Source organism: Sciurus vulgaris, assembly GCF_902686455.1.
Source record: "Sciurus vulgaris genome assembly, chromosome: 6".
In the NCBI taxonomy this organism is placed as follows: domain Eukaryota; kingdom Metazoa; phylum Chordata; class Mammalia; order Rodentia; family Sciuridae; genus Sciurus; species Sciurus vulgaris.
In genome coordinates, this window is record NC_136466.1 from 114,568,113 (window position 1) to 114,595,931 (window position 27,819).

The 27,819-nt window shown below is 35.6% G+C and overlaps 1 protein-coding gene across 5 annotated transcripts; it reads right to left on the bottom strand.

Annotated features, from left to right (window-relative positions):
- Nucleotides 1-182: 182 nt before the first annotated feature.
- CDK7 (cyclin dependent kinase 7) lies at nucleotides 183-27,819 on the bottom strand. 5 transcript variants are annotated; one of them, XM_079145241.1, is made up of 12 exons: nucleotides 27,646-27,817; nucleotides 27,229-27,288; nucleotides 21,400-21,433; nucleotides 20,330-20,397; nucleotides 18,727-18,795; nucleotides 16,755-16,865; nucleotides 14,411-14,529; nucleotides 13,235-13,334; nucleotides 6,999-7,085; nucleotides 4,055-4,204; nucleotides 951-1,098; nucleotides 183-407 (listed from the first exon to the last, which is right to left on the bottom strand). In XM_079145241.1, the coding sequence occupies exons 1-12, from the start codon at nucleotides 27,709-27,711 to the stop codon at nucleotides 379-381; spliced, it is 1,041 nt and encodes a 346-aa protein (XP_079001367.1). In that variant the 5' UTR covers nucleotides 27,712-27,817; the 3' UTR covers nucleotides 183-378. The 5 variants fall into 5 exon arrangements, with proteins under 5 accessions (XP_079001367.1, XP_079001369.1, XP_079001368.1 ...); XM_079145243.1 differs by lacking the exon at nucleotides 4,055-4,204 and having other exon boundaries at nucleotides 27,646-27,819; XM_079145242.1 differs by lacking the exon at nucleotides 16,755-16,865.

The window sequence follows — 27,819 nt, forward strand, 5'->3', positions numbered from 1 at the left end:
TATATATTAATGTAGAAGAAATTAAAGTTTCAAGTAAAAAAATTTCATTATGAGATAGACTGTCATTCACATGATTTTGAGATCTTAAAGACTGTCATACATAGTTATTCATATTACTACAAACTCTATGGTTTTCCTAATGTGTTTTCAATTCTACACTTCAAAGAACCAAACTTATCTCATTTCTGCACTCAGAAAAAGTAGAATTTTTTATTTTAAAATACATTTAATAAAAATAACTGACAGTTTTACATATTTTACATCTGTAGAATATTTACAAATTCATTTCTACAGTATTTACTTAATATTTACTATTTTTCCATTATTTGCTTGGACTATTTCCTTCAGTAACAAAATACCATCCAGGGATCTCTGTAACTAAAAAATTAGCTTCTTGGGCAATCCTCCTAGAATGCAAGATAAAAAAAAAAAAGTGTTCACAGTTAGTCTTGTAGTGATTTTTAACCAGTTCCTGTATTCCAACTCCATTATTTAACTTACTGTTATTCAAATATTAAGCATAGTGTATACTTGTAAATTTGGAAGGTACACACAGATAGCTCTCATAACTCTGAGGTATACTAAAAAATGCCTGAATTATTCTCAATTAAACAAAACAGTTAATAGCACATTTTGTATATTTAATGCAACTGAAATAAAAAAAATAGCTCAACTCTGGCAGTGGCACACACCTGTAATCCCTGCCTACTTGGCAGGTGGATCTGAAGTAGAGGCCAGCCTCAGCAACTTAGTGAAACCCTTGGCAAATTAGCAAGACCCTGTCTCAAAATACAAAATAAGGACCGGGGATGTAGCTCAGTGGTAAAGCACCTCTGGGTTCAATTCTCAGTGCAAAAAATTAAATAGCTCATAAGCTACATTTCTTAGCTTTCCTTCTCTTTGGAGTTTCCTGAATTCATTCCATTTCTTACAAAAATGGGAATTTTTACCTTGTTCCAAGGCCTCAGTTCTTTTCCGTTTTGTTGCCATGGCTGGGTTTGACTGTTCCTTTAAGGTTTCCACAGGACAATTTGGTCTTGGTAGTTGACATCCAGGGGTTGGTCCTGGCCGATTACTGAAGTACTTAGTTTTCAATGCCTTTTCAAACATACCAAAGTAAGGTTTTAAGTGAATATCTGGACTATGTACAGGAAAACCTAAAAATGCCCAAAATATTAATGCTCCAAAATTTCTGGGAGTATTAAAAACACTACATGATAATCCCTACTCTCAAAACAAAACACAGTGAACATTCAGTATAATTTGAACATGCAAATCACTCCTAGTGAACATCCAGCATCCTAAGATTGATAATTTTGTTACTTTAAGATAGTGTGGGGCTGGGGAGATATCTCAGTCGGTAGAGTGCTTGCCTTGTAAGCACAAGGCCCTGGGTTCGATCCCCAGCACCCAAAAAAAAAAAAAAAAAAAGATAGTGTATATTTTTGTTCTCTAAACATTATGAGCTATATAGTTCAAAATGCAGTTGCTTAAAGAGAACTTCAAGTTTTTTACAACATCCACATATATTCAAATTCCAAACCATATAAATTCTTAAAAGTGAGGCTTTTAAAAACTTGCATTTTAAAAAGTATTATTTCCAAGTCATAGCAATTCTATAGGAAAATTAATTTTGGGCCATGCAGAGATCTAGGAAAGGAAGAGTATATAATTTCAACTTTAATACAGACATCCATGAAATAAAACCCATTTTTGCCTCATTCCCCCTCTACCCCGGAAGCCACCAGGACTAAGAACTGAATTCAGGGCCTTGTGCATGCCAGGCAAGCACTCTACCACTGAACTAAATCCCCAACATTTTTAAGGGTTCTTTTGGGCTGGGGGTTATAGCTCAGTTGTATAGAATGTATTTAGCATGTGCAGTTCAAACTCCAGCACAGGAAAAAATAATTTTATCAAAATACAACCCAGGGCTGGGGATATGTCTCAGTGGGTAAAGTGCTTGCCTTACAAGCACAAGGCCCTGTGTTCAACGTCCAGTACTGCAAAAAAAAAAAAAATACAACCGAATCTATGGGGCTAAGGTTGTGCCTTAGTGACAGAGCACTTGCCTAGCATGTGAGGCACTGGATTCGATTCTCAGCACCACATATAAATAAATAAAATTTTAAAGACAAGGTCCATCAACAACTGAAAAAATTTTCAATTGAAAAAAAAAATACAAGCCAATCTAACAAAAATCCCACCCAAATTCATTACTGTGACTAGTATTTTTCTGTAAAATTTACACTATTAATGAAAACAACTTTCTAGATAATTTTACCTAGTCTCTTCTGTTATAAATAACATGAGTAAAAAGGCATCAGTAAGTTTAATGTTTGAAATTAGAAGAGTAATTCTAATGGTGAAATAAATATCCAGCATGTATATACTAATGTACCATTTACTGTTAAAAACAGAAGGCTTATTATTAGCAGAGCACAGTGGCACATGCCTGTAATCCCAGAGACTTAGGTGTCTGAGGCAGGAGGATTGCATGTTCATGGCCAACCTCAGAAATTTAGTGAGGTTGTAAGCAACTTAGCAAGACCCTGTCTCAAAGTAAAAAATAAAAAGGGTTGGGAATGTAGCTTGTGGTAAAGCGCTTCTGGGTTCAATCCCCAGTACTGAGAGAGAAGGGAGAATGGAGGGAAAGGGAAGGAGGAGGCTTATTTATAAAAGTAAATGTATTAAACAATGATTTGGTAGTCTAAAGAGATTTGAAGACCTGTGACACTTTATTTTTTTATTTTAGTCCATTCCTTGTGAGGTCAAATCATTATATTATATTGCATTTCTGTACTAAAGTGCCCCAATTAAGAGTTTGTAACTTGTGACCCTATCGTTTTTTGGTGTGCTTGCATTTGTTGCCCCCCACCACCCACTCCCCCCCCCCCCACCTGCCGCCACCAGGTACTGGGTATTGAAAACATGGTCACATGCTAGGTAAGAGCTCCAGCACTGAGGTTTATCTCCAACCCTTACTGTGTATGTTCATAAAACAAAGAAAATGTTTGCTTTTTGGATACCAGCATTAAACTCAGGGCACTTGACCACTGAGCCACATCCCCAGCCCTATTTTGTATTTTATTTAAGAGAGGGGGTCTCACTGAGTTGCTCAGCACCTCGCTTTTGCTGAGGCTGGCTTTTAACTCGTGATCCTCTTGCCTCAGCTTCCCAAGATGCTGGGATTATAGGCGTGTGCCACCACACTCAGCAAGAAAATGTTTTTTACTAAATCTATAGATCTTGAGCTAGGGTTGTGGCACAGTAGTAGAGTGCTCACCTGGGTTCAATACTCAGCACCACATAAAAATAAAATAAAAGGTATTGTGTCCACCTACAACTAAAACAAAATATTGAAAAAAAAAATCTTCAGATCTTACATAACTTTCTCCATTCGTTTATTTATTGTTATTTTTCCATTTTTTCCCTCTCTTCTTTTAAGAGCAGATATTGGTCTTCCAAATTGTTCATTCTCATTTCTTTTAAACCAGTTTTTTAGGTTAAATTTAGAATATCTTTCAATTTCTTGCAAGCATACAACTGTATCTCACTATACCCTTCCTCCCCATTACTACTTTCTGACTGACGAATGACCAAATTAACTATCTGAATTGCAATTTATTGGGGTTGATAATGGGGGTAAGGGGCACTAAACAAACCACTTTCAGCATAAGGCTTGCCACAAAGTTTAAATTAATACATAGAATTCAACTAATATATACCTTTCTTAAAAATTACAAAAGCCATGGGTTTTTTCCCCTCTGCAGATAAAATTACTTAAAACCCAATTATAATAATAGACATATTTATGTTCCTAAATAAGAATAAACTCTCCTATAGTTGTGTGTGCATAATATAATTTGATGCCTCCAAATAGTGGGTATAATCTTAGGAAAAAGACACAAAGTTTGTTATTCCTTAAAACCAAACAAAAATACATCTTTCTGATATTTAAAGAATGTTAGAAAATTTTACAAAATTCAAACTGTATTTTATCAGTGCTAAGATTATCCTTGTTATCTACTAATATAAAGATTTGTTAAAATACCTGTGTGGCTGTAATTCGAGTACATGGATTAAATAAGAATAAGCCTTGTATGAGATCCAGCAAATCATCTCCTGCTGCAATGAAGATGTGCTGCAATGGGATTCCAGGGAAACTCTTAAATGTCACATAATCTGGAAGACTACACATGTCCTGTAAAAATATTTTATAATTCAAATTTAAGTAAAGAACTGAAAGGTACATAGATGAAATAAAACTCATATTTGCATATGATATGATGGTCTACATAAAAAAAAATCCCAATAAATCTATTAAAAAAAAAAAAAACTTAACTGGGTATGGTGGCACATGCCTGTTATCCCAGCTACTTGGGAACCTGAGGCAGAAGGATCACAAGTTCAAGGTCAGCCTCAGCAAATTAGCAAGACATTGTCTCAAAAAATTGAAAGGGTTAGGGATGTAGCTCAGTGGTTATAAAACCCTGGGTTCAATCCCCAGTACTGGAAAAGAAAAAAAATTGTAGAATAAGGCTACAGAATAGAAAATAAATACAAAACAAATCAAACATAGTTCTGTATACTAACAACGAACATGTGGACACCAAAATTAAAAACACAATATCAATCACGAAAAAGAAAAATGAAATACTTACATGAAATAGGACAAAACAGATATAGGCTCTTGTACTCAGAGCTACACAATGTGATGAAATAAATAAAAGTTCTAAATTGAGAAACCTCAGTTTTGCACATTGGAAGATTCAACATAGTAAGGACATCAGTTCTGAAATGGATATAGGTTTAATGCAATTGTTAATCACAGTCTTAACAAAATTATTATAGATGTAGACTATAGAAAAAAGCAAAGAATTGGAGTAGCTAATTATAATTCTATGGAAAAGAATAAAGTGGGCAGAATCATTCTACCTGACTTTAAGAATATATAACTTATTTAATTAAGACTGCCTGTTATTGGCAGAGGAAGAGATATACAGATCAATGGAACACAAAAGATGATCCAGAAGTGTGTATTAGCCAGGCATGGTGGTGCACACCTAAAGCCCAGCTACTTGAAAGGCCGAGGCAGGAGGATTCCCAGTCCAAGGTCAGCCATGGCAACTGAATAAGACCCTGCCCAAAATAAGAAATAAAATGGGTGGAATGTAGTGGTACAGCATCCCTGGGTTCAATCCTTCATACGACACACACACAAAAAAGTTTAAAAAGTTAAAAAAAAAAAAAAAAAAAGGCAGGGAGAGATACTGGTAAGTAAATACTATGTAGAAAAGCAGAGAACACATATTATGAACAGTAGCTGTGGAATCAGACAAGCCTAGAATAGAGTCCTAATTCTGATACTGTGACCTTGGGTAAATTTTTTTTTTTGGTCCCAGGGATTGAACCCAGGAGCACTTAACCATTGAGTCACATCCCTACCCTTTTTTAAAATTTTTTATTTTGAGACAGGGTCTGCTAAGTTTTTGAGGCTGGCTTTGAACTTGTAATCCTCCTGCCTTAGGCTCCAGAACCCCTGGGATTATAGGTGCTCACCACCATGCTAGGTGGATAAATTACTTATCTCACTAAGCCCCAACTATCTGATTTGTACTGCTGTTGGGTAGATTAAATATAATTTATGAAAAGCCCATCATAAATGACATATAGTAAGTTCTCAGTAACTGATGACCTTTAGGGAATGTTTTACAATTAGAACATACATTAAACTTTCCAATTAGGAAACTGGGGAAATAATAACACTAAAGAAACTCTTTAGATAACAGCTTCAGATAGTTTTCATTGTAGTTTTAACTATAAGATAAGTAACCTGATTAAAAATTTTTCATTTCTAGCATTTATTTATACATTCATACTTCAGGACATGCAGTAAGAATGAGAAAAAAAAATATCAAAAGTTACATAACTTTTTTAATTTTAAAAATAAGTGAAGGGCTGGGGTTGTGGCTCAGTGGTAGAGCACTTGCCTGGCATGCATGAGGCACTGGGTTTGATCCTCAGCACCACATGAAAATGAATAAATAAAATAAAGGTATGTTCATCTACAACAAATAAATAAATAAATAAATGAAAATGTACTATTGAACTATAATATAAAATTTAGCAATTCAAATTGGTATAAATTTCATGATAGATAGATTTTTGTCTCTTGAGACCTCAGGGTCTTGCTATATTACCCAGGTTGGCCTTAAACTCTTGGGCACATGATCCTCCTGCCTCAGTTTCCTGAGTTGCTGGGACTACAGATGAACAACGCTATATCCAACTTTATATCTTTTTTTGAAGAAAATGTAATGAAATAAAATAATCATAATATAGAAACATAATATTGAAAATAACATAATATTGAAATCTTAATTGCATTAATAACACTTCATATAAATATACCTAAATCCATGAAGACATTAGTTAAGTAACATGAAAGAGCCATAAGGGAGAATATTATGTAGCTGTTAAAAAGGAAAAGATCAATAACAGATTTTTTTTTTTTTTTTTTTTTTAGCAAAAAGAGTCAAGTTAGGTGCAAGACAAAAATATGAAGTGTGACCCCTTTTTTGGAGCAGGAGTATGAACCCAGTGTCATAGGCATGTGGAGCATGAACTCTACCACTGAGCTATATACCCAGTCCCCAATTTTTGCTAAAGAATGAGATAAAACACAACCCTATTATATATATTTTTGTTTGTGACTGTACAAACTCACAGCATAACTTTACAACAAACAGAAGGAATCTCTGGAGAGAAGGGCTATATGTATAACATAGGTTGAAGGGCATGCCATAATTTTAACTTATTCCTTTATAAACTTTTTAATAATTTGAAATTTTGTAACAAGGATATTACAAGTAAACTAAGATATTTAATCCATTTCTTCAATAATATGTTGTCATGTGACAACATATATGAAGCATATGACAACTAAATAAATTTACAGAATCCTAACTTATTAAAAACAATTCATAAGGGCTTACAGGCCACTGTTCCTCAGTTGGCGTGCCTAGAGTTTCAAATATTCTTGTCAGTTGATCGAGGTCTGAATCTCCCGGCAAAAAAGGAACCTGAGAAAAAGCAAGAGAGAACTATTTCAAGGTGCTTTGTGACAGTTTTAATACAAACGATACTATAAACTTGCTAAGAAAATGCTAAAAATCTCTGTAATATTAAATTTAGTCTGAGATATAATGTATATGGCATTAGATCCTGCCAATATTCACCAAAGTAAGCAGTACCTTCACTATCCATTTTATTCACTCCATAAATTTTTAATAGATTTTTACCATGCAACCAGTTCTGTGCTATACCCTAAACACCACACCAAGGGAGTAAAATTGTCCCTGCCCTCCCCTGCAGTGGAGGTGGTGAACACTGTTGATATAAGTAAATAGGCATTTATTTACAATGTGTTGTGTTAAATGAGAATACTGGATCCTAGAGCACAGAGAAATAGCACGTAGCCCATTCAAGATGGGTCAGGGAAGGATTTCAAGGAAAGTGGCAGGAGAGGTGAAGAATGAAGAGATGAATAGGAGTTAGCCAGAGAAATACCTAAGACTGAAGAAGAAAACTATTCTAGGGCAGGCACAAAAACTGGGAGGGAAGATAATGCTCTAGTCTTACTTAACTATTTAACAGATCCTTTCTCTGAAGAGGTATAGTGGCAAACTTTAAAAGACAAATAATGACAAGTTAGTTAAAAACTAGTGAGCTAGCTGGACCCTATGGCATACACCTATAATTCCAGCAACTTGGGAGGGTGAGGCAGAAGAATCGCAAATTCAAAGCCAGCTTCAGCAAGTTAATGAGGCCCTAAGCAACTTAGTGAGACCCTGTCTCAAAATAAGAAATAAAAAGGGCTGGGGATGTGGGTTCAGTGGTTAAGTACCTCTGGGTTCACTCCCTGGTACCAAAACAAATAAACAAACTAGTGAGCTGATAAACAATCAAAAATCTCTGCTATGCATAGACCTTATTTTCTAATTCATTTTTCTCAAACATCTGTGGAAATATATGGAAAAGAAAAAAGGAATTTAATTCTCTATTCTGTGAATAACATTGACCTCCAGAACTTTTCTGGACTTTGAAAAAGTTTATAGGCTGAGAAGACATGAAATTAAAAGCCAGGTCTACAACATTTTTGTTATTGTGTTACTCTCACCAGTAAAAACAAACACAAAAGTCAGTCAGGCCTAGTAGCACCAGTGACTGGGGAGGCTGAGGCAGGAGGATCACAATTTCAAGGCCAGTTTGAGCAGTTTAGTGAAGCCCCAAGCAACTTAGTGAGACCATGTCTCAATATTAAAAATAAAAAAAGGGCTGGGGACATAATGCAGTGGTAAAGCGCCCCTAGGCTCAACTCCCAGTACCGAGGAGGGAAAAAAAGACCACAAAAACATCCCCAGGTGCCAATCATCAATTTATTGCTTTTCAGTTCTAAATTCACCCTTTGCTTTCTCTATGTAAATGGATCTGGAACCTTAAAATATTCTTCTTTCACCAATGGGCACTGAAGTTTTGTCAGTAGAGAATGCTGGAGACACCTTAAGCGAAGGAACGAGTTATGTTTCCTCCTTTCAGTGTGTGTGCTCAGCTTGCCAGTGGGGCATCCTCAGGTTCATTAGCATCAGGCCTCTGCAGCATGAGCACGAGCAGTTTCTCCAGCATAGCTACATGGTACCGGAGGCCAACAGTGACCTAGCAGAGTGCTTCCAGAGACAGATTTTTTTCCTGAACAGCTCTTGTCAGCACACTAGAGCACAGATTTCCAGCACATTCCAGAAAAAAGATTTCTAGTAAGTTTTACCGTACAGATCCTCAGCAACTTCTCTGCTCCCTTCAACAACATCTAGAGTTCAGCCCTAGAGTAATAGTGGTGAGAATCTCCTTTATTTCTTACGAGAATTCTGAGATTCCCTAAATTAAGTTATAGGCCAGAAAATAGAGGGAAGAAAGAAATAAGAGAAGGTCATTTCAACTCATAACTTCAAACTAAATCAAAGAAAAAGAAAAAAATGTTCCACATTCATTTCCTGTAAAAGGAAGATTACCCATCAAGGCTACAATGCATTCTGCTTTTCAAACCAACCAGCCAAGCAGTAGCAAAAACAACCAACTAGCTCCCAACCTAGTACTTTGCTTTGCACCATCCTGCACCTTTTATTTGTAAATTATGCAAAACCACCATCATATGTATTATATTTATACAGACTGAAAAAAAGGATATCAAATAACATTAAAAGTACTCTTTAATACATTTATATTTTCTTTTTATATCCCAGAAGAATTACCTTGTCTCCTATAGAGACATGTATTCTCACTGTGCAGATCACCAGTGCAAATTGTGGACCAACTAGCAATTTAGTCAGATGGGTATACTTTTGTATGGATGGGTGTACTTTTGTATGATGTAAAAAATTTACATTAAAATGAGCTACCTAGGACTGGGGGTGGTATAGCACTGCCTAGTGTACGTGAGATCCGGAGTTCAATTCCCAGCACTGCAAACCCTCCCCAACTCCCCCTCCCCTCAGAAAAACTCAAAACCAAAATAAGCTGCCAAACGTGTGGATTTTCAATCCCAATTTCAGCAAGACATTAACAAGAAAATTGGAGAAATCTCCAATACCAGACTGGATATTTGATCAAGAATTTTTTTTTTTTTTTTTTTGTGGTACTGGGGATCGAACTCAAGGCCTTGTGCTTGCAAGGCAAGCACTCTCCCAGCTGAGCTATCTCCCCAGCCCAAGAATTTTTGTTATTAACGAATTATTGTTTGCCTTCTTCAGATTTCAAAGGTATTATGGTTACAATAAAAAATTCTTATCTTTTAGAGGAAAAACAATGCAGTAATATATGGAAAAAATGATATCTAAGGCAGGAAGCTCTGCTGTACCACCTTGTACCACTGTGCCTGGCCTCTAATAGTTTTTAACATATAGCTGATTTTATCTTACCAGTATATTCCCACACAACATTTTTTGCCACAAAATAAAACAAAAGTCACAAAGCTTAAGTTCTAGTTCCATGGCAGCTCTTCCTTTTAGGACAAAAGATTGTTTAGTATAAATATTTTCAACATGCAAAAGCAGAGAGTAGTAAAATAAGCCTGGATGTACCCATCAACCAGGTGTAATAGTTTTAGTTTTTTTTTTTGTACTAAGGATGGAACCCACAGGTATTTAACCACTGAGCCACATTCCCAGCCTTTTTTACTTTGAGACAGGGTCTCACTAAGTTGCTAAGGTTGGCCCTGAACTTGCAATCCTCCTACCTTAGCCTCCCAAGTCCCTGGGATCATAGGTGTGCACCGTCACACCTGGCAAGTTTTGTGTCTTTAATATTGTATCTGTATTAATACATAAACCTTGTTAAAAACTAACTAGTACTACAGACTTAAAAACCTTTGACCATCACCCCCTCCCTTTTGTGACTATTTGATTTTTGTTCAGTGTCAAATCCATATTAAGATCAATATTAAGGTTGTTTCCTCCTTGTACAATTTGGTTATTCCAGAGGCAATCATTTCCAAGCCCCACTTCTGAAACTCCTGTGGCCCTCTCTCTGGCATCTTGGTACTGAGGCTAAGATTCCAGTTATTCAAAGTCATACACAATATTGAATCTACATGATTAAACTTACTGTAATCCAGTTTTGTTTTTTAAAATTTCCTTCTTTTGGGAGATCTCCTCTGCTAAGCTCTCATCTCACCTATTCCAATCTGACTAGTGTTCTCTAGGCCTGTGTTCTTTCTTTCATACCTGTTTTCTCAGAACTTCATTATTCAATAGAGAATTTATTAGCATTTTTTATGTTGATTCTCATGTTCCCTGGATCCCATGCCCATCTCTTGGTTTACTCTCATTTATAGTAGACCACATCTTCCAATAACTTTCTAAGAATGGAAAGGAATATAAATGCTTAATGTAATAATTTTATTTATTCTCATAGTTAACTCAAAATATGAATGGGAATAAAATTCTAGGTTGAAAATCATTTTCCCTCAAAACATGGTAGTTTTCCAAATTCTAATGTTCTGTTGAGAAGGCTGATGCTATTCTTTCTTTACCCTAATCCTTAGTTTTCTATGTAAGATGTTATTCCTCTCTATGTAAATACAGTCCATGACTTATGTTTTCCTTCATTAGTGGGGTGAAAGCAATAAGCATTCAGTAGAAACCTGCTTTGAATTTTCATCTTTTCCTGGGTTTGTGCTTTGTGGTATGATACACTCTCAAGATACTCGGTAGGAGCAATGCTATGGTTTAAATGTCCCTCTGGGGCTGAGATAGCTCAGCTGGTAGAGTGCTTGCCTTGCAAGCACAAGGCCCTGAGTTTGATCCCCAGTACTGCAAAAAATTAAAAATTAAAAATTAAAAAATAAAAAATAAATGTCCCTCTGATACTCACTGAAACTGCATCCCCGAACTCGTGTGATGATTATAATTTGGAGGTGAGGACTTTGTGAGCTAATAAGGTTTTCACATTAGGGCCCCATGAAGGGACTGTTGAGAATCCCCACCCAACCTCTGGTACTGGGGATCAAACACAGGGCCTGGTGCACTCCAGACAAATGCTCTACAACTGAGCAGTAAACGAAGCCCAACATTTTTTTTTTTTTTTTAAAGAGCATTTTTAGGGCTGGGGTTGCGGCTTAGTGATAAGAGCACTTGCCTAGCATGTGTAAGGCACTGGGTTCGATTCTCAGCACCACATATAAATAAATGAATAAAATAAAGGTTTATCAACATCTAAAAAAAAAATAGGTGTGACTACATTGTGTACAACCAGAGAAATGAAAATTGTACCCCATTTGTGTACAATGAATCAAAAAAATAAAAGAAAAAAGAAAAATCTTAAAAAAAAAAAGAGCATTTTTATTATCATTTTATTTATTTTTTTGGTGGGACTAGGAATTGAACCCAGGACCTTGTGCAAGCTAGGCAAGCACTCTACCAACTGAGCTATCTCCAGCCCCCAGCCCTACATTTTTAAACATCTTTTTATTTTAGTGTAGTTTTTCTCTTTGGTGCACAGAATCTATTTTTTGTGTTTAAGGAAATAAAAAAGCAATCTAGTTATGGCTTCATGTTTCTTCAAACACTTGAGGAGTAAGTAAGTAAGTAGGGGCTAGAATGAGGATAAAAACACCCAGCTTCAGGATACCCGAATACTCATTTGCTTTCATCTTTCAGAAGAGCTAGTCTTCCTTGGGAGCTAAACACTATAGTGAGAGAAAAGTTTCCAAGTTTGCATTTCTCTCTCTAGTAAGCAGAAAATATTTTATCATAAGATGATGTCAGAGAAAAGTTAGTGTCACCATATCTGTTGAAAAGAATGAAAATGTGTAATGAAGTTTTATTCAACCATAAAGAAAATAAAATTATGTCATTTTCAGGAAAATGGATGGAATTTGAGACTATTATGTCAGAAGGTCAAGAATCACAATTTCTCTGGTATGTGGAAGCTAAAGAGGAAAAAAAGAAAAGAAAGGTAGGGGTTGGGTATCTCATGAAAATCAAAGGAATAGAGAAAATCGGTAGAATACAGAACGTAGACCTGAAGGTACGATGGAGGGAAGGAGGGGGAGAGCATCAGGGAATGATATTGGCCAAATTATATTGTTATAATGTGTACAAGTATATGAATATATAACAATAATATATTAACAAGTATGAATATATAGCTATAATGCACTAATAAAATATGGACTAAAATTGTGTGGGGGGAGAAAAAAAAAAAACTTCCCTCGAGCGGCAGCTGCAATGGTTGATATATTCCTTAAGTATACTTTTAAATTGCTCCAAAGAAAAAACCTTCCAGTACAAAAGTTTATTCTAACACATTTAGTCAGTACACAAATCCTGCCATAAAAGTTAATTTCTACATTCTGAAATATAACTATAATAAGACCCTTATTCTAAACAGGTCTTCTCATCTCATGTTAGCATTAATAAAAAGGTTGTATTTGGAAGAGGCTTTTAAAAAAACAAAACAAAACAAAAAAGACAGGGTCTTGCTAAGTTTCCCAGGCTAATCTCAAACTCATGATTCTTTCTGAGTAGCTGGGGTTATATGTGTGCCATGCTGCTTCCAGCTGAGGATTTTTAAAAAACATTTGGTTGGTTTCTAGGGTTTTTGTTGCAGGGATAATGATGAGAAGATGAATGCAACACAAACAATACTGAAGCATGTACACTAATTTAAGACTTACCCTTAGAAGCAACTCTGCTAAAATACAGCCAACAGCCCACATGTCAACACCTACACCATACATTCTAGCTCCAAATAGTAACTCAGGGGCCCGATACCATCTGAAGGACAAAAAGAAATAAATGTCATTTGAGAATGGAATTACTAAAGACATTTCTTAGAGACAAACTATCCCTGCCTGTTTTTTTGTTTTGTTTTGTTTTATTGTTTATTTGGGATTTTTTTTGGGGGGAGGGGATACTAGGGATTTAATCCAGGGGCAATTTACTATTCACCTACATCCCCAGCCCTTTTTATTTTGAGACAGGGTCTCACTAAGTTGCTCAGGCTGTCCTTCAACTTGCAAATCTCCTGTCTCAGCCTCCTGAGCTGCTGGGATTACAGGCATGTTACCCACCTGGCCCCTTGCCTATTTCTAAAATCAATCCTTCATCATGACTACAATACATCATAGACACTTGTCAATTTTCAAGAATATTGCTCCTGCAAGCCAGGTGGCATATGTCTTTAATCCCAGCTACTCAGGAGGGTGAGGCAGGAAGATTACAAATTGAAAGTCAGTCTTGGAAACTTAGCAGGACACTCACAAAATAATAAAAGGGCTGGAAATGTTGTTCAAAGACTGAGCACCCCTAGTTTCAATCCCCAGAACCACAAAAAATTTAAATTAAATTAAATTAATAAACATTGATGCTTCGTGTAGAGAATTTTCATTCACACAGAAGGTTAGAGAACCAAGAAGGACCAATATAATGAATATGGGATCAATAAATCAGGTGATTAGGTAGAAAAAAGGCCACTCAAGTTTCAGATTATCTAACTAAAATGTAAAAGCAGCATAAATTATTCTCGAAAGTTACTAAAGGGGCTGGGGATGAAGCTCTGTGGTAGAAGGCTTCCCTAGGATGTGCAAGGCTCTGGGTTCAAATCCCCAACACCAGAAAAAACAAGTTATTAGGTAAATATCTGAAAATTGAGTCAATTCAATTTTATTTGAAAAAAGAGTTGTATGTTTTATTTACTGTAGTAAAACATAATAAAAAAGGGATGTATTTTTAAGAAGACACAACAATGATTCTGAAACTCTGCCAAGAAATTTCAGAGAAGTCAAATGATACTCATTTGCAACCAATAATCAATAATAGCGTAAACTTTTAGTTACTTTAGGAATTCTTACCTGGTTACAACCTGATGTGTATAAGCTCTATTGGGACTCCCAAATGACTTGGCCAGGCCAAAATCTGCCAGTTTTAGAACTCCATTTTCATCTAGCAACAAATTGTTTGGTTTCAGATCCTGTATCGTGGAGGTTTTAAAACACATAAGCAGGATTAGGGAGAATACCATAGTGATATATTTAGTTAGCTTATCTTTAAACACAGAAAACAGGGTAATACTCAAATTTTAAACAGTCAATATTTTTCCACAAATGTAAAGTCCCAAAGCAAAATAAGACTTGTAATATTACTTAGTGAGATCTTGGATAAGGTACTTAATTTCACTAAGCACCAATTTAACTAATTCATAGACTGTAAAGATTAAATTTAATATTTTCTGTAAAGGGTCAAATGAAATGACTGGCTCATAATAAGCACCCAATAAGTCACAGCAACTATGAATTTAATAACAATAATAAATGTGAGCTTCAGAAAATAAAAGCATTATACCTAAAGAAAAAATGGAAGAATATATTCTTCAAAATCTATGCAAAAGGCTACCAGTATTAACCTAAAAAAGTTCCAAATTTAAGTCAGGGACTACTAGTTTAAAATTATATATTCTTATGTACTTATCTAAATAGGGTACCCAACAACATCTATCTGATGGTTTTTTTTTTTCTTGTTGTTGTTTGTTTTTGAGACAAAAGACCTAGGAAATTTTATTTTCAAGTGAACTCAGCCAGAGGAAATAGCTTCTTTACGTCTATCCTGGTAGTACATTTCCTGGTTACTCACTAAAATTTCTTGAGAAATAAACTTGCTATGCTTCAGCTTTTCTATTTACAAAATGAAGACAATCATTTTTATGATGTTAATACTGTATTAGAAATAACAACCACTTATACAGAACTTTAAGGATTACAGGGGGAAAATACAGAATATATAATACACATAATCATATCTTCAAAAGAGAAACTGATGAAAACAAAGGGATGCATTTACCTTATTACTCTCTAATTTTAATAGTAGATAGAGAAGCATATACATGATATTGATCACACTGAGACCCAAAGCTATATTAGGACATTACCAACAATTGTTTTTCTTTTTTCCTTTTCAGAATTTGGACTGTACAATGTTTTTGGTTGAAAGAAATTTTTTTTCCTTATTTGAGAAGAATCTGATATCTAAAAGATGTTTTAAAGTGATTAAAAGTATATAGCCTTGCACTGAATGGATTGCTTTCTAAATCTGAGGGCAAAGCTAAGTACTTAATATCATTATCCTCTACAAGTTCTACATCCACGATTCATCCAACCAACAATCATTTACTATGTAGTTTACTATGATGGCTGTGTATGCACTATTTATATAGCATTTACTTTATACTGGGTATTATAAGTAATCTAGAGATGATTTAAAGTATACACAAGAACTGCATAGGTTATATGCAAATATTACTCCATTTTACATAAGGGACTTGAGCATCTCCAGATTTTGGTATCTGTGGGAACTTGGTAACAATCCCCCATGGATACTGAAGGATGACTTTGTTATTCTTGTCTCCTTTTCTCCTTACAAATATTTAAGTTTCAAAATATTTGATGTCAGAAAGTCTGTCTCCAAGGCCACTCTTTCTTGCTTGTTTTTTTCTCAATTATTTATTCATTCATCTTTCCATAACTGTACTAAGGGCTCTGCCACTCAGTTCTAAAAGGCTGGGAGCCTAAGGTCAAGGGGCCACATCTGGTGACAGCCTTCTTGCTGGTGGGGACTCTCTTGGAGTCTCTATGCAGTGTAGGGCATCACATGGTGAGACCAGCACATCCTACCTAGACAAATCATCAGTCATGTTCCAATAGCTAAATGTTTATAAAAATGATTCAATTCATAAGTTTTATTTCACAACTTCTGTGAATTGTAGAGCCACTGGAAATATGATTTTTAAAGGTACTTTATCATTGTAAAAGTTAATCCAGTCTCTCACTATGTTTTGTCCCATAACAACAGTATAGCACAAAGAATATTGGAATTAAAGCCCAAAGATGTAGGTTCTAACACCCTGTCAATTATTAGCTGCTGACCCTGAAAAAAAATATCTTGGGTAACTTAGCAACTTAGCTTTTCACCCATGAAAAGGATAAAGTACTAGATCTCTTCCAGTTCTAAATTTCACACAGAAATTTGAAGTACACACAACACAATATGCTGCAATTGAAGGAACACAAAGTAGAAGAAGCTGGAATAAAATGGTTTAGCTGTATCTTTATTTTGTTCAACAATTTAGATATTCAGACCATTATATATTAAAATGGCCATATAAAACTTGAAAATTTAAAGAAATAATATTAAAAACCTTACCCTATGTAGAATCCAGTGTTGATGTAAATATTCTAACCCTTGAAGAGTCATCAACATATATGCTTTAATGTGTGATGGTGTCAGCACAAGACTATTATCCTTTATTATAACCTATAAAGCAGATATACATACAGGTACACTTCATTATTTCAAATGAACTCTACCATATTAAAAAATTTACAGATTTAACATGATTGTATCATACAGAAGAATCTCCAAGAGAGACTATCCAAATCTCCTTTGAAGGCACTGTCAGAATTTCTAGTTAAGGTGGTTAAAGATCATCTCTAGTTTGGGAAGAAAGCAATGCTTCATATCCTACAACTTTGTTTAAAAGGGGCAGTCATCTGTAGTTTTTGCTTGATCCTTCTGTATTCAGTATTCCATCAGGACACAACTCTTCCCAGCTCAGTCCACATGGTTAAGAAAGTACTGACCCACCCCCACCATCTGAGGGATTCAGAAGTAGGCACATGATGCAGGCATGGTCATTACCACACTGCAATCTCTTGGCCAAGAGACTGCTGGTCTCAGGGAAGGATGTATGCCCTAAGACTAACCAATCAACCAAGCCCACTTCGGCTAGAATCAAAGAGAACAAAGTCCAAAGGTAGAGAGGAAAAGAAAAATGGGGCAGATCTCATGAAAATCAAGGAGATCAGCAGAGAAAAGGGAACAAGAAGAGGGAGGTGGGAAGGGAGGAGAAAAGTGCTGGGGAGTGATATTGGCCAAATTATATTGTTATTTTGTATATTATGTGTATGTATGAATATGTAACACCAAATCTCATCAGTATGTACAATTATAATGCATCAACTTTTTAAAAATGGGGGAAAACGGGTTAAAAAAGAGACAGAGAGAGAGAGGCAGGAAATGGAGAAATGAGAACAAAAGCACTTTCTTACTTCAGGGATTATTAGATTCTAAGAATATAAGCCAGACTGCCTAAACCACCATTATTAAGTATGCCCAAATATGAAAGCAACACACACACAAAAAAACAACTGAATCAATGTAAAACTCAGTTCAGATGGCCTTATTTGTGAGCTGTGCCAAAAGTCAGTTTATTCCTACACTTACCATTCCTTTTTATTCCTGAGTAGTATTCCATTATATAGGCTACAACAGATTAATACATTCATTAGATGGACATTTGATTTGTTTCCAGTTTTGACGATTAGGAATAAAACTAAATATTTTTGTACCAAGTAATTTCTGTGTTGGCAATGTTTTTGTTTCTCTTGGATAAATACACAGCAGTGCTATTGCTAGATAACAATCTTATTAATTAGTGATAGCAATCAATATTAGTGATAATGATGACAGAAGGACCTATCACCATAGACTATAGACTTTATTGCCACCAGTTTATAATATTTAGGGTATTTCTTTTACTACTTGGTATTGTTATATGAAATCCTTTTTTTCTTTGACTTGTTTAATAAACATGTATTTAATTACATAAGAAACTGCAAAACTGTTTCCAGTTTCTTGCATAGTTTCTTGATTATACCATGTGCATTCTCACCAGTAGTGCATGAAAATTTCAGTTCTTCTATATCTTTCAATTATCATTCTTTTGAAACTCAACTAATATTAATAAAAAGCATGAGATTTTATATTTTTAAAAGGCAACTTGGCTTTCAAAAAGATGGCTTTAATCTGAAAATATGGTGGAAATTTCAAATTTATAACAGGTCTAATGCTCATTTCTCTAAAAATAATGTCAATAAGCTATAGGGAAAGTAGTAGATAGAAATAACTAATGAAATCCAAATCTCTGTATTTTAGCACTATGAAAACAGCTAATCATAGGAAAAGAACTGAGAGATCCTTTTGATTTCAGAGTCCATCCAGATTTCAATAGAATTAAGCATTTTTTTTTAATACTAGTCTCTTCTTAGGTAGGACATAAACATTTAGGTTCCTTGATAAACTGGAGAAAAATATTCTCTAGGAATCTTAATCTTACCTCTAGATCAGTTTCCATAAAATCAAAGACAAGGCTAATATTAGATTTATGTCCAAAAGCATCAAGGAGCTGCAAAGCAAAAAATTTTAGAAGTTAAAATGTGATTCTCTATTTCATTCTTTTCTTTGACAGTATTATACTAATTTTTTAAAAATTTAAACAAGCATTTACTTGTTGGTAATTTCCTATAAAGCTCAAATTATTTTATTGTTTGACATTTGTCCTTTTTTTAAATAATACTAAAGGAATTAATATTTTGAGACAAAAATATTAAACTTTTTAATTTATATTTTTCTTTTTACAGTGTTGGGGATTAAACCTAGGACCCTGAACATGCTAGGCAAGTGCTTTATCGAGTTACTCCCTAAGTGCCTAAACTACTTTTGTAAAAAACACTAAATACTTAAAAGTTTTCCCTCTAAATTTTGGGAGTTAGTAAGAAATAAATTAACGAAAACTACACCTCAGTCACCAATTCAAAAAAATTCCCAAGCACGGTGCTTTAAAAAAAAGTGAAACATGCCTATAATTCCAGCAATTCGGGAGGCTGAGGCAGGAAGATAGCAAGTTTGAAGCCAGCCTCAGCAAAATCAAGGCACTAAACAACTCAGTGAGACCCTGTCTCTAAATAAGATACAATAAAGAGCTGGGGATGTGGTTCAGTGGTTGAATGTCCCTGATTTCTATCCTAGGTACCCCCCCCAAAAAAAGAAATCCATGCTAAGTGCAGTGGCATGTGCCTGTATTCCCAGCTACTCAGGAGGCAAAGGCAGGAGGATCACTTGAGGCCAGGAGTTCAAGACCAGTCTTGAAACAGAGACCCCTCTAAAAAATAATAAACCCCTAGGGGATATGACTTAGTGGTAGAGCACTTGCCTATCATGTGCCAAGACCCTTCAATTCCTAATCCATAAAAAAGAAAAGAAAGGAAAAGAGGGAAAAAATCCTCTAAATAGCAGTAGCTACCATTAAGTGAATGAGTATATTCTCCATGGCAGGCACTAATCTAGACACATGTATTCAAATAGCTAGCCTTGTAACAACCTTATGAGGTAGGGACTGTATAATAATACTAATACTAGTATTATTTTATTAATGATTATTAACAATTAGTTTATTAATATTATTGATTATTTTATTGATATTTTAATAGTATTTTATAGTAATATTACTATTATTGCTATTATTATTATTATTTTGCAATGCTGGGAATCAAACCCAGGGCCTCATACATGCTAGGCAAGCACTCTACTGAGTTACAGCCCCAGCCCAGTATGTAGTTTAAAAAGAATTTGCTCAAGGTCTTACACAGGCCAAATAAAGGGTTTTGAATGCACTGTGCTAGTGTTCTATAGGATTCAAAATGATTTCTGGCAAAATGAGTATATGTCAACATTTTTTTTCAACATTTGATTTATTTCATCAGTAGTATGATTTTAAAGACACTGCCTATAAGAACAATTAGGATAGAAAACACATTTCAGATAAATTAAAGCTTTTTTCAAAGGTCACCTAGAACAACTAATCCTTCAATCAAAATCAATATCCATCATAATAAAAAAAGGCAGGGTTCTATAAATTAAACAACTCAGATCATACTCACACCAATTATATTTGGATGGCTTAGTTCCTGTAATAATTTTATCTCTCTTAAGGCTGTTCTATTTATACCTATGGAAAAAGGCAAAGCAAAAAATGAACAATGATTCTCAAATCTCCAACTATCCAACAAATATATTTTTTAGGAAAGGCTGATCTCAGAAAACAAAAAATTACATAGAAAAATGATGGCAATTCTGACAATTTTTATGACAAATCAAATTTTAAAGCAGCTTAACACAGACTATGAGTAGTAGTTAAAAAACATAGCTGCATTATATATAACAAATCTGAAGAACATGAGACAGAGCACACAGATACATGCTAATTAGCATATACATGAAAATTAGGTTCTCTTCTCTTACCTACAAATATTAAAGGCAGATTATTTGTGCTAAAAGCAAACAAGTGATAAGACAGTATCTTTTCTAACACAAAGGATAGAACTCGAAACAAGATCTGATGCTGGCCCCACCTTTTTTTTCTTTGTAGTCCTGGGGATGGAACCCAGGGTCTTATACATGCTAGGTAAAAGCTCTACTACTAAGTTATACTCCCAATCCTTTTCATTTTGAGAGAGGGTTTGCCCAGGCTGGCCTTGAACTTGTGATTCTATTACTTCAGTCTCCTGAGTAGCTGGGATTATAGGCTTGTGCTTTTAATAAGAAATATGTTTTGTGATGACTAAGAAATAAATCTTTTCTCCACATATGCATTCTATAGTGAACTTTGTGAATTTCCATAAAGATGTAGCCTCAATTTTCAAAGTAATTAGAAGCTCAGAAATAGAAAAGGCAATGGATTGTAACACCTAAAACAGTAATGAGGACAACAAGACAAGCTACCTTGCTGCCTTCCATTTACTTAAGTATTTGAATGTTCCTCTGAACACTCAAATAGCAAAATCATCAAATGTCCCCCCTCTGTCCTGAGTCTGTCTATATTTTGGGGGGTGGCGGGGAGCACTACAATAACTCTACCCAGAACCACTGCTAACTCTCAACAATAATTTGCTCATTTCCTCAATGAAAGTAAAAACATTTCCTAATTTGTCAGACTATATGAAATACTTACCATCTTTAGCTTCTGATCTATGTCCAAGTTTGATCTAATACAGAAGAAAACACAAACAAAAATCGAATAATTATGTAGACTTAACACATACTGTATTAAACATTTTAAAAACTAATCTCATGAAGCTCTCTGCTTCATCACCCAGATTCATCGGTAACTAATATTCTGCTACACTTACTCATGCATCCTTTCTCTTTTGTTGACTAAAATATTTTAAAGTGAATCCAAATCTTTGTGTCATTTCACCTTTATACAATTAAGTAAACAATTCTAAAACATGGACACTCTTACATAACCTTAAGGCTATTTTCAAATTAACAATAATGGCACAGCTGACGCCTATTCAAATTTTCCTATTTCAAATTTCCCAACCTGATTAGAGAGTAGCCCAGGCAATTTTGAAGAAAGCAACATGTATGAGACTTCACAAATTTCAAGACTTATTACAGGGCTGGGGATATATAGCTCAGCTGGTAGAGTGTTTGCCTGGGTTCAATCCCTAGCACCACCAAAAAAAAAAAAAAAAAAAAAAAAAAAAGACTTATTACATAGCAAAAGTAATGAAAGATACTATAGTACTTCAACAGAGATGGGGTTCCCCATCAGTCATCAGTCACTGGAACAAAATAGCATGCTTAGAAATAGATCCAAGTATAAAATGGAACTCAGCATTACAAGTGTATGGGGTGAAGAACAGGCATCAGGAGCTGGGTTTGTGGTTCAGTGGAACAGCACTTGCCTAGCATGTGTGAGGCGCTGAGTTTAATCCTCAGCAACACATATAAATAAAGGTCCAGTGACAACTAAAAAATATTAAACAAAACAAAAAAACCAGGCAATCAGTAGTGTTAGGACAGCTGGGGAAAATATCAGATCCCTACATCACATAATACAGAAAAGCTACAGATGGAATAAAGACCTAAATGTTAAAATGAATACTCTCTTTTTTTTTTTAATAAGAGCCCAGCACAGTGATGCATGCCTGTAATCCCAATGGCTTGGGAGGCTGAGGCGGAGGATCATGAGTAAGAAGTCAGACTCAGCAAAAGCAAGGCACTAAGCAACTCAGTGAGATCCTGTCTCTAAATAAAATACAAAATAGGGCTGAGGATATGGCTCGGTGGTGGAGTACTCCTGAGTTTAATCCCCAGTACACAACACAAAAAAAATTTTATGGGATAATTCCTTTTAGGAACTTCCTTATAGGAAATAGGAAAGTACATTAAAAGGGAACGAAATTGATCAATTCAACCATATTAACTTTCAGTACCTTAAAAGATACCATAAATAAAGTTTAGCTATGGACAGGGGGATGACATCTGCAATGTATATTTCTTAGGATCAATATTCAGAATATATGATAAATTTCAAAATATCAACACAAAGAAAAAAATATAAGCACACTGTGCTGAGTATGTAGCACAGACAGAGCAGAGCAGTTTGCCTGGCATTTCTGAGTGCTGAGTTCAATCCCCAGTCTCACACACACACACACACACACACACACACACACACACACACACACACACCACACCTGCCATGTAAACTACCTCAAAGAAAAACAAGCAGGAGTCAATAAGAAAAGGTGATCAAACTCACTAATAATCAAAGAAACATTAACTGAAACATCAAACATACCATTTTTCAACACATCTAAATAACAAATGTCTTAATGTCTGACAATACAAATAATGTTGAGAGTGGGTAAAAGGTAAACCAAATCAGACATGTCAGAAAGCAATTTGACCTTATCTGTGAAGATGATGGTTTTTAATACTCTGAAGCAAAAATTCATAATTGGTTTCAAATATAGATACATTCTCTAGAGAAGCTAAAATACACATACAAGATGACTCATTAAGACTGTCCAAAAAAAAGACTGCCCATAGAGCCAGACATGGTGGCACAGACGGGTAATCCCAGCAGCTCAGGAGGCTGAGGCAGGAGGATCAGTTTCAAAGCCCACCTCAGCACTCAGCAATTTAGTAACCTAGTACGAGCCTGTCTCCAAAAAAAAAAAAAGGGCTACAGATGTGGCTGAATGGTTAAGTGCCCTTGGGTTCGATTCCTGGTTTAAAAAAAAAAAAATGTCCATAGAAGGGCTACTATCAACAGAGTCTGAATAAAAAATTTCTGTATAGCTGAATGTGGTAGAGTACACCCTTGTAATCCCATTTTAATCCCAGCAACTTAGAAAGGTGAGGCAGAAGGATAGAAAGTTTGAGGCTTCATCATGTATAACTGGAAGAATGAGAAATTATACTCCATACATGTATAATATGTCAAAATACATTCTACTACATATATAACAAGTAAGAATTTAAAAAAGTTAATTTGAGGCCACGTTCAGCAATTCAGCAAGATCCTGTCTCAAAATAAAAAAAAAGAAAAAGGGCTGGGGATATTGCTCAGTCTTAGTGACCCACAGTTCAATCCCCAGAACCACAAAGAAAAAAAAAAATTCAGTACAGTTATATATAATGGAATCTAATCAATGAGCATAAATAAACATGATCTATATACAGATATGAATTTCATAATGCTGATTCAGAAAAAAATTATAGAATATATATTACATATATACATGTGTAGATATATGTATATACAGCTTAAAAGCAGGCAAACAATATGTATTGTATTAAGATACATATATTTGATACAAATACTGAAAAATGAGAAATGACCCAAAAGACTCACCAGGGAATTAACTAAGTTAAGAAACATGGGAGAGGGCTTTGGCTATAGCTCAGTGGTAGAGTGCTTGCCTAGCATGTGTGAGGCACTGGGTTCAATCCTCAGCACCATAAAAAGTAAGTAAATAAAATAAAGGTACTGTGTCCATTTACAACTTAAAAACAAACAAACAAACATGATAAACATAAATTCAATATGATCTTTTGGGTGGTCCTGAGGACTGAACTCACCAGGGCATAGTGAGCACTGTTCTATCCTTAAGCTATATTTCAAGCCCCAGTTGGATCATTTTAAAAGAATGAGGAAGATCAGTGATTTTTAGAATCCAAGACCCATTAGGTGAAGGGTAAAGAGTAACTTATTTGAAAATTTCTTTTTTGTAAACTTAAACATACACTGTAACAAAAGAACGGGAGTAGAAATAAAGAGAGAAATTATGAGGGCTGGAACAGGAAGGTCCAAAGTACCAAATCCTCCATAATCATAGCAAGAAAGTAAAACTAAAGCTGAGGAAACAAAACATATAAACAACACTCAAAAAAAAAAAAAAAAAAAAATCTATGCATATTATTTTTTAAATGGAGGTAAATAAAAAAGTTAAATTAAAATTGAAAAGTGGTTGCTCTGAGGAGTGAAAACCAGGGATAAGTCTGGGTTTGTGGCTCAGTGGTAGAGCGCTTGCCTAGCACATATGAGGCAATGAGTTCAATTCTCAGCATCACACAAAAAAATAAAGATACTGTGTCCATCTAAAATTAGAATATTTTTTAAAAAGAAAAAAAAAGGAAAACCAGGGATAGAGGAATTAGTCATGTTAAAAGTCTTGGCCTATTAACTGACCTTTTTTTTTTTTTTTTTTGGTGGGGCTGGGGATTGAACTCAGGTTGAACCCAGGGCCTTGAACCTTGTGCATGGGAGGCAAGCACTCTACCAGCTGAGCTATATCCCCAGCCCTTAAGTGACTTTTAAAACCACAAAAATAAGTCATTTGAAAGAAAATAAAAACTAAATATAATTTAAGCTACTTTAAGGAGGAAAAGTCTACAACAGAGAAAAAGGCTGGATTTTAAGTCCCAATTAATGCTAAAAATAAGCAACAAAAAACATTTGGACTTTCAGATACTCTTGTCACGTTGCACAAGTTAGCCTCAAACTCCTGGACTCAGGTGATTCCCCTGCTTCCACCTTCCCGAGTTAGAAATATTAACATGCACCACCACACCCAGCTAACTCAATACATTTTTAGAGTGCCTACAATGTGCTTGCCATAGTTCTAGCTATGTGAATGGAATTAAATAGACAATAAACTCAGATAAGAGTATTTCAATTTTGATAAATAATATGAAGATAAGAAGGAGCAACTGCAAGGACAACAGAGAAGGAGGCATACATATTTTAGCTGGACTGAACATAGAAGGCCTCTATGTGGAGAACACATCTGAATGAAACCTTAATAATAACCAATTAGCCACATCAAGTTCTACAAAGAAAATACAATGAGAAGGCAAAGCAAATACAATAATTTTAGGAATGGAATGAATTTAAGGGGTCCAAGAAACAGGGAACTAGGACTAGAACTGAAATGATTACAAGGGAGCCAGAAGAGTTAAGGGTTTTACAAGGGAATGGCTATAATGGAGAATCATAAAACATAAGCTGGAAAACAAGGATATTAGAGAAGTAAATAATAACAGAACAAAGATAAGGATGGCAGGAATAACAAAGGTTAAAAACAAAGAGCCAGATATTAAGTGAATAGGAGAAAGTGCCTGAGAGGCTGGAAGCTGGAAGCCTGATGATATACATTAGAGTTAGAGGTTTTGAAGAACAAATTCAAAGTAGCAACAGGCACAAAGGAATATGGAGGTCACTTACTCCACTAACAGGCCCTGAGACAGATGAGACAAACAGCCTCTCCTTCAGAGGGTTATCATTTTCAGTAGCATAAGGAAAAGCAATGAACCTGGCTCATATCAGGACATCAGAATTTAAATCTTAACTTCAGCAATTACTAGTTTTGTATTTTTTTAAAAAAATTTTTATTTTTGTAGTTGTAGATGGACAGAATGCCATTGATTATTTTTATGTGGAGCTAAGTGCCTCACACATGGTAGGCAAGCACTGCCACTGAGCTACAGCCCCAGAACTACCTTTGTATACTTAACAAGTCACCTAACTAACCTTTCTCAATCTCAAGTTCTGAGTGCAAAATAGGAATTCCTTTAACTATTTCACAGGCTGTTTGGAGGGGCAAGTGAAAAAATTGCATATCAAAGTACCTGGCATAAAGAATGTTAGCTACTTATGACTGAAGTCTTTTAAATGAATCTAAGTTTAAAAATGCACATTAGGGGGGCTGGGGATATAGCTCAGTTGGTATATCAAGTTCTACAAAGAAAATATAATGAGAAGGCAAAGCAAATACAATAATTTTAGGAATGGAATGAATTTAAGGGGTCCAAGAAACAGGGAACTAGGACTAGAACTGAAATGATTACAAGGGAGCCAGAAGAGTTAAGGGTTCAATCTCCAGCACCAAAAAAATAAATAAATAAAATAAAATAAAATACACATTAGATTTTTCTTTGTTTTATGGTACTGGGAACTGAACCACAGAGCTACGCCCCAGCCCTTTTTATTTTTATTTTCAGATAGGGCTCCTGAGACTGGCGTGGAACTTGCATCCTCCTGCCTCTAGCCTCCCAAGTCTCTGGGGTTACAGGTATGGGTCGCTACAGCTGGCTACAGCAGTGTTGTTAATGCTACTGAAAACCTTTCATGTAAACCTATACAAAGAAAATAAATATGCACACAGAGTGGATGCAGGTAGGGCAGAACTAACGACCTGGAAAGAAAGTTTTTGAAGACTGAACAGATGGGCAATACTTGACCCTTTAGCCAACATCCGTGTTCGAGCAGCAAAAATAAAACACAGCTTCCTCACAAAACCTGATTCGATTCCATAGTTTCCTCCTTGGAACACAAGGCACTAATTAACGCTACTGTTTCTGGAAATGACATGAGTAACTTCTCATTCTCAGAGTGCAGTCAAGAGTAGTAAAACGGCTATCAATCAATTCATTACACAGACATCTGCAAGGACACTTAAGGAAAAAAACATAAAATTTATCTTACTTTCTTAATGGCGACTATTTGGTTGGTGTTCTTATCTCTGGCCTTATAAACCGTGGCAAACTATAAAGAAAAACATGAATAACATTAAGTGCGTGTTTGCCATTTTTTTACATTTGGGGAACTGAAGAACGCAGGGTTCTGAGAGGACTCGCGGCGGCTTGGAATGTGGTCGGGCAGTCCAAGTCCCGCTCCAGCCTGTTCTTCAGAAGGACCGCGCCTTAGGGTTCACTTCCAGGATGTCGTTAGGATCTTCCATAGGCCACAGGTGAGTGTGCGCGGCCTCCCCACCACCAACCCCCACCCAAGAAGAACGAGGAGCCAGGCCAGTCCTCTGGCTTCCACAAGAAAGCTGCAAAGGTGGGAAGCGGCGCGATGCTCCCAGCTCAGGGTCCTCTCAGTCTAGTCCCAGCGCCTCACCTGTCCCTCCCCGAGGAAGTCCAGTTTCTCATAGCGCTTTGCTCGAGACTTGACGTCTAAAGCCATCAGGCGCTCAGAGCCCGACTCCAGTGGAAAGGGACAAGCGCTCAAGACAGCAGGAATTTAAAGCTACCCGAAAGTGTCCAACAGCCACTTCCGTTCGCTGGACGCCAA

What these genes read in the sequence shown, in the direction of transcription:
- CDK7 (XM_079145241.1), bottom strand. Translation starts at nt 27,711, where the DNA reads ATGGCTTTAGACGTCAAGTCTCGAGCAAAGCGCTATGAGAAACTGGAC. An exon ending in TAGATCAGAAGCTAAAGATG is followed by an intron (nt 20,398 to 21,399) that starts GTAAGTATTTCA and finishes CTTTTTCCATAG; the next exon opens with GTATAAATAGAACAGCCTTA. An exon ending in TTATGGAAACTGATCTAGAG is followed by an intron (nt 16,866 to 18,726) that starts GTAAGATTAAGA and finishes TCTGCTTTATAG; the next exon opens with GTTATAATAAAGGATAATAG.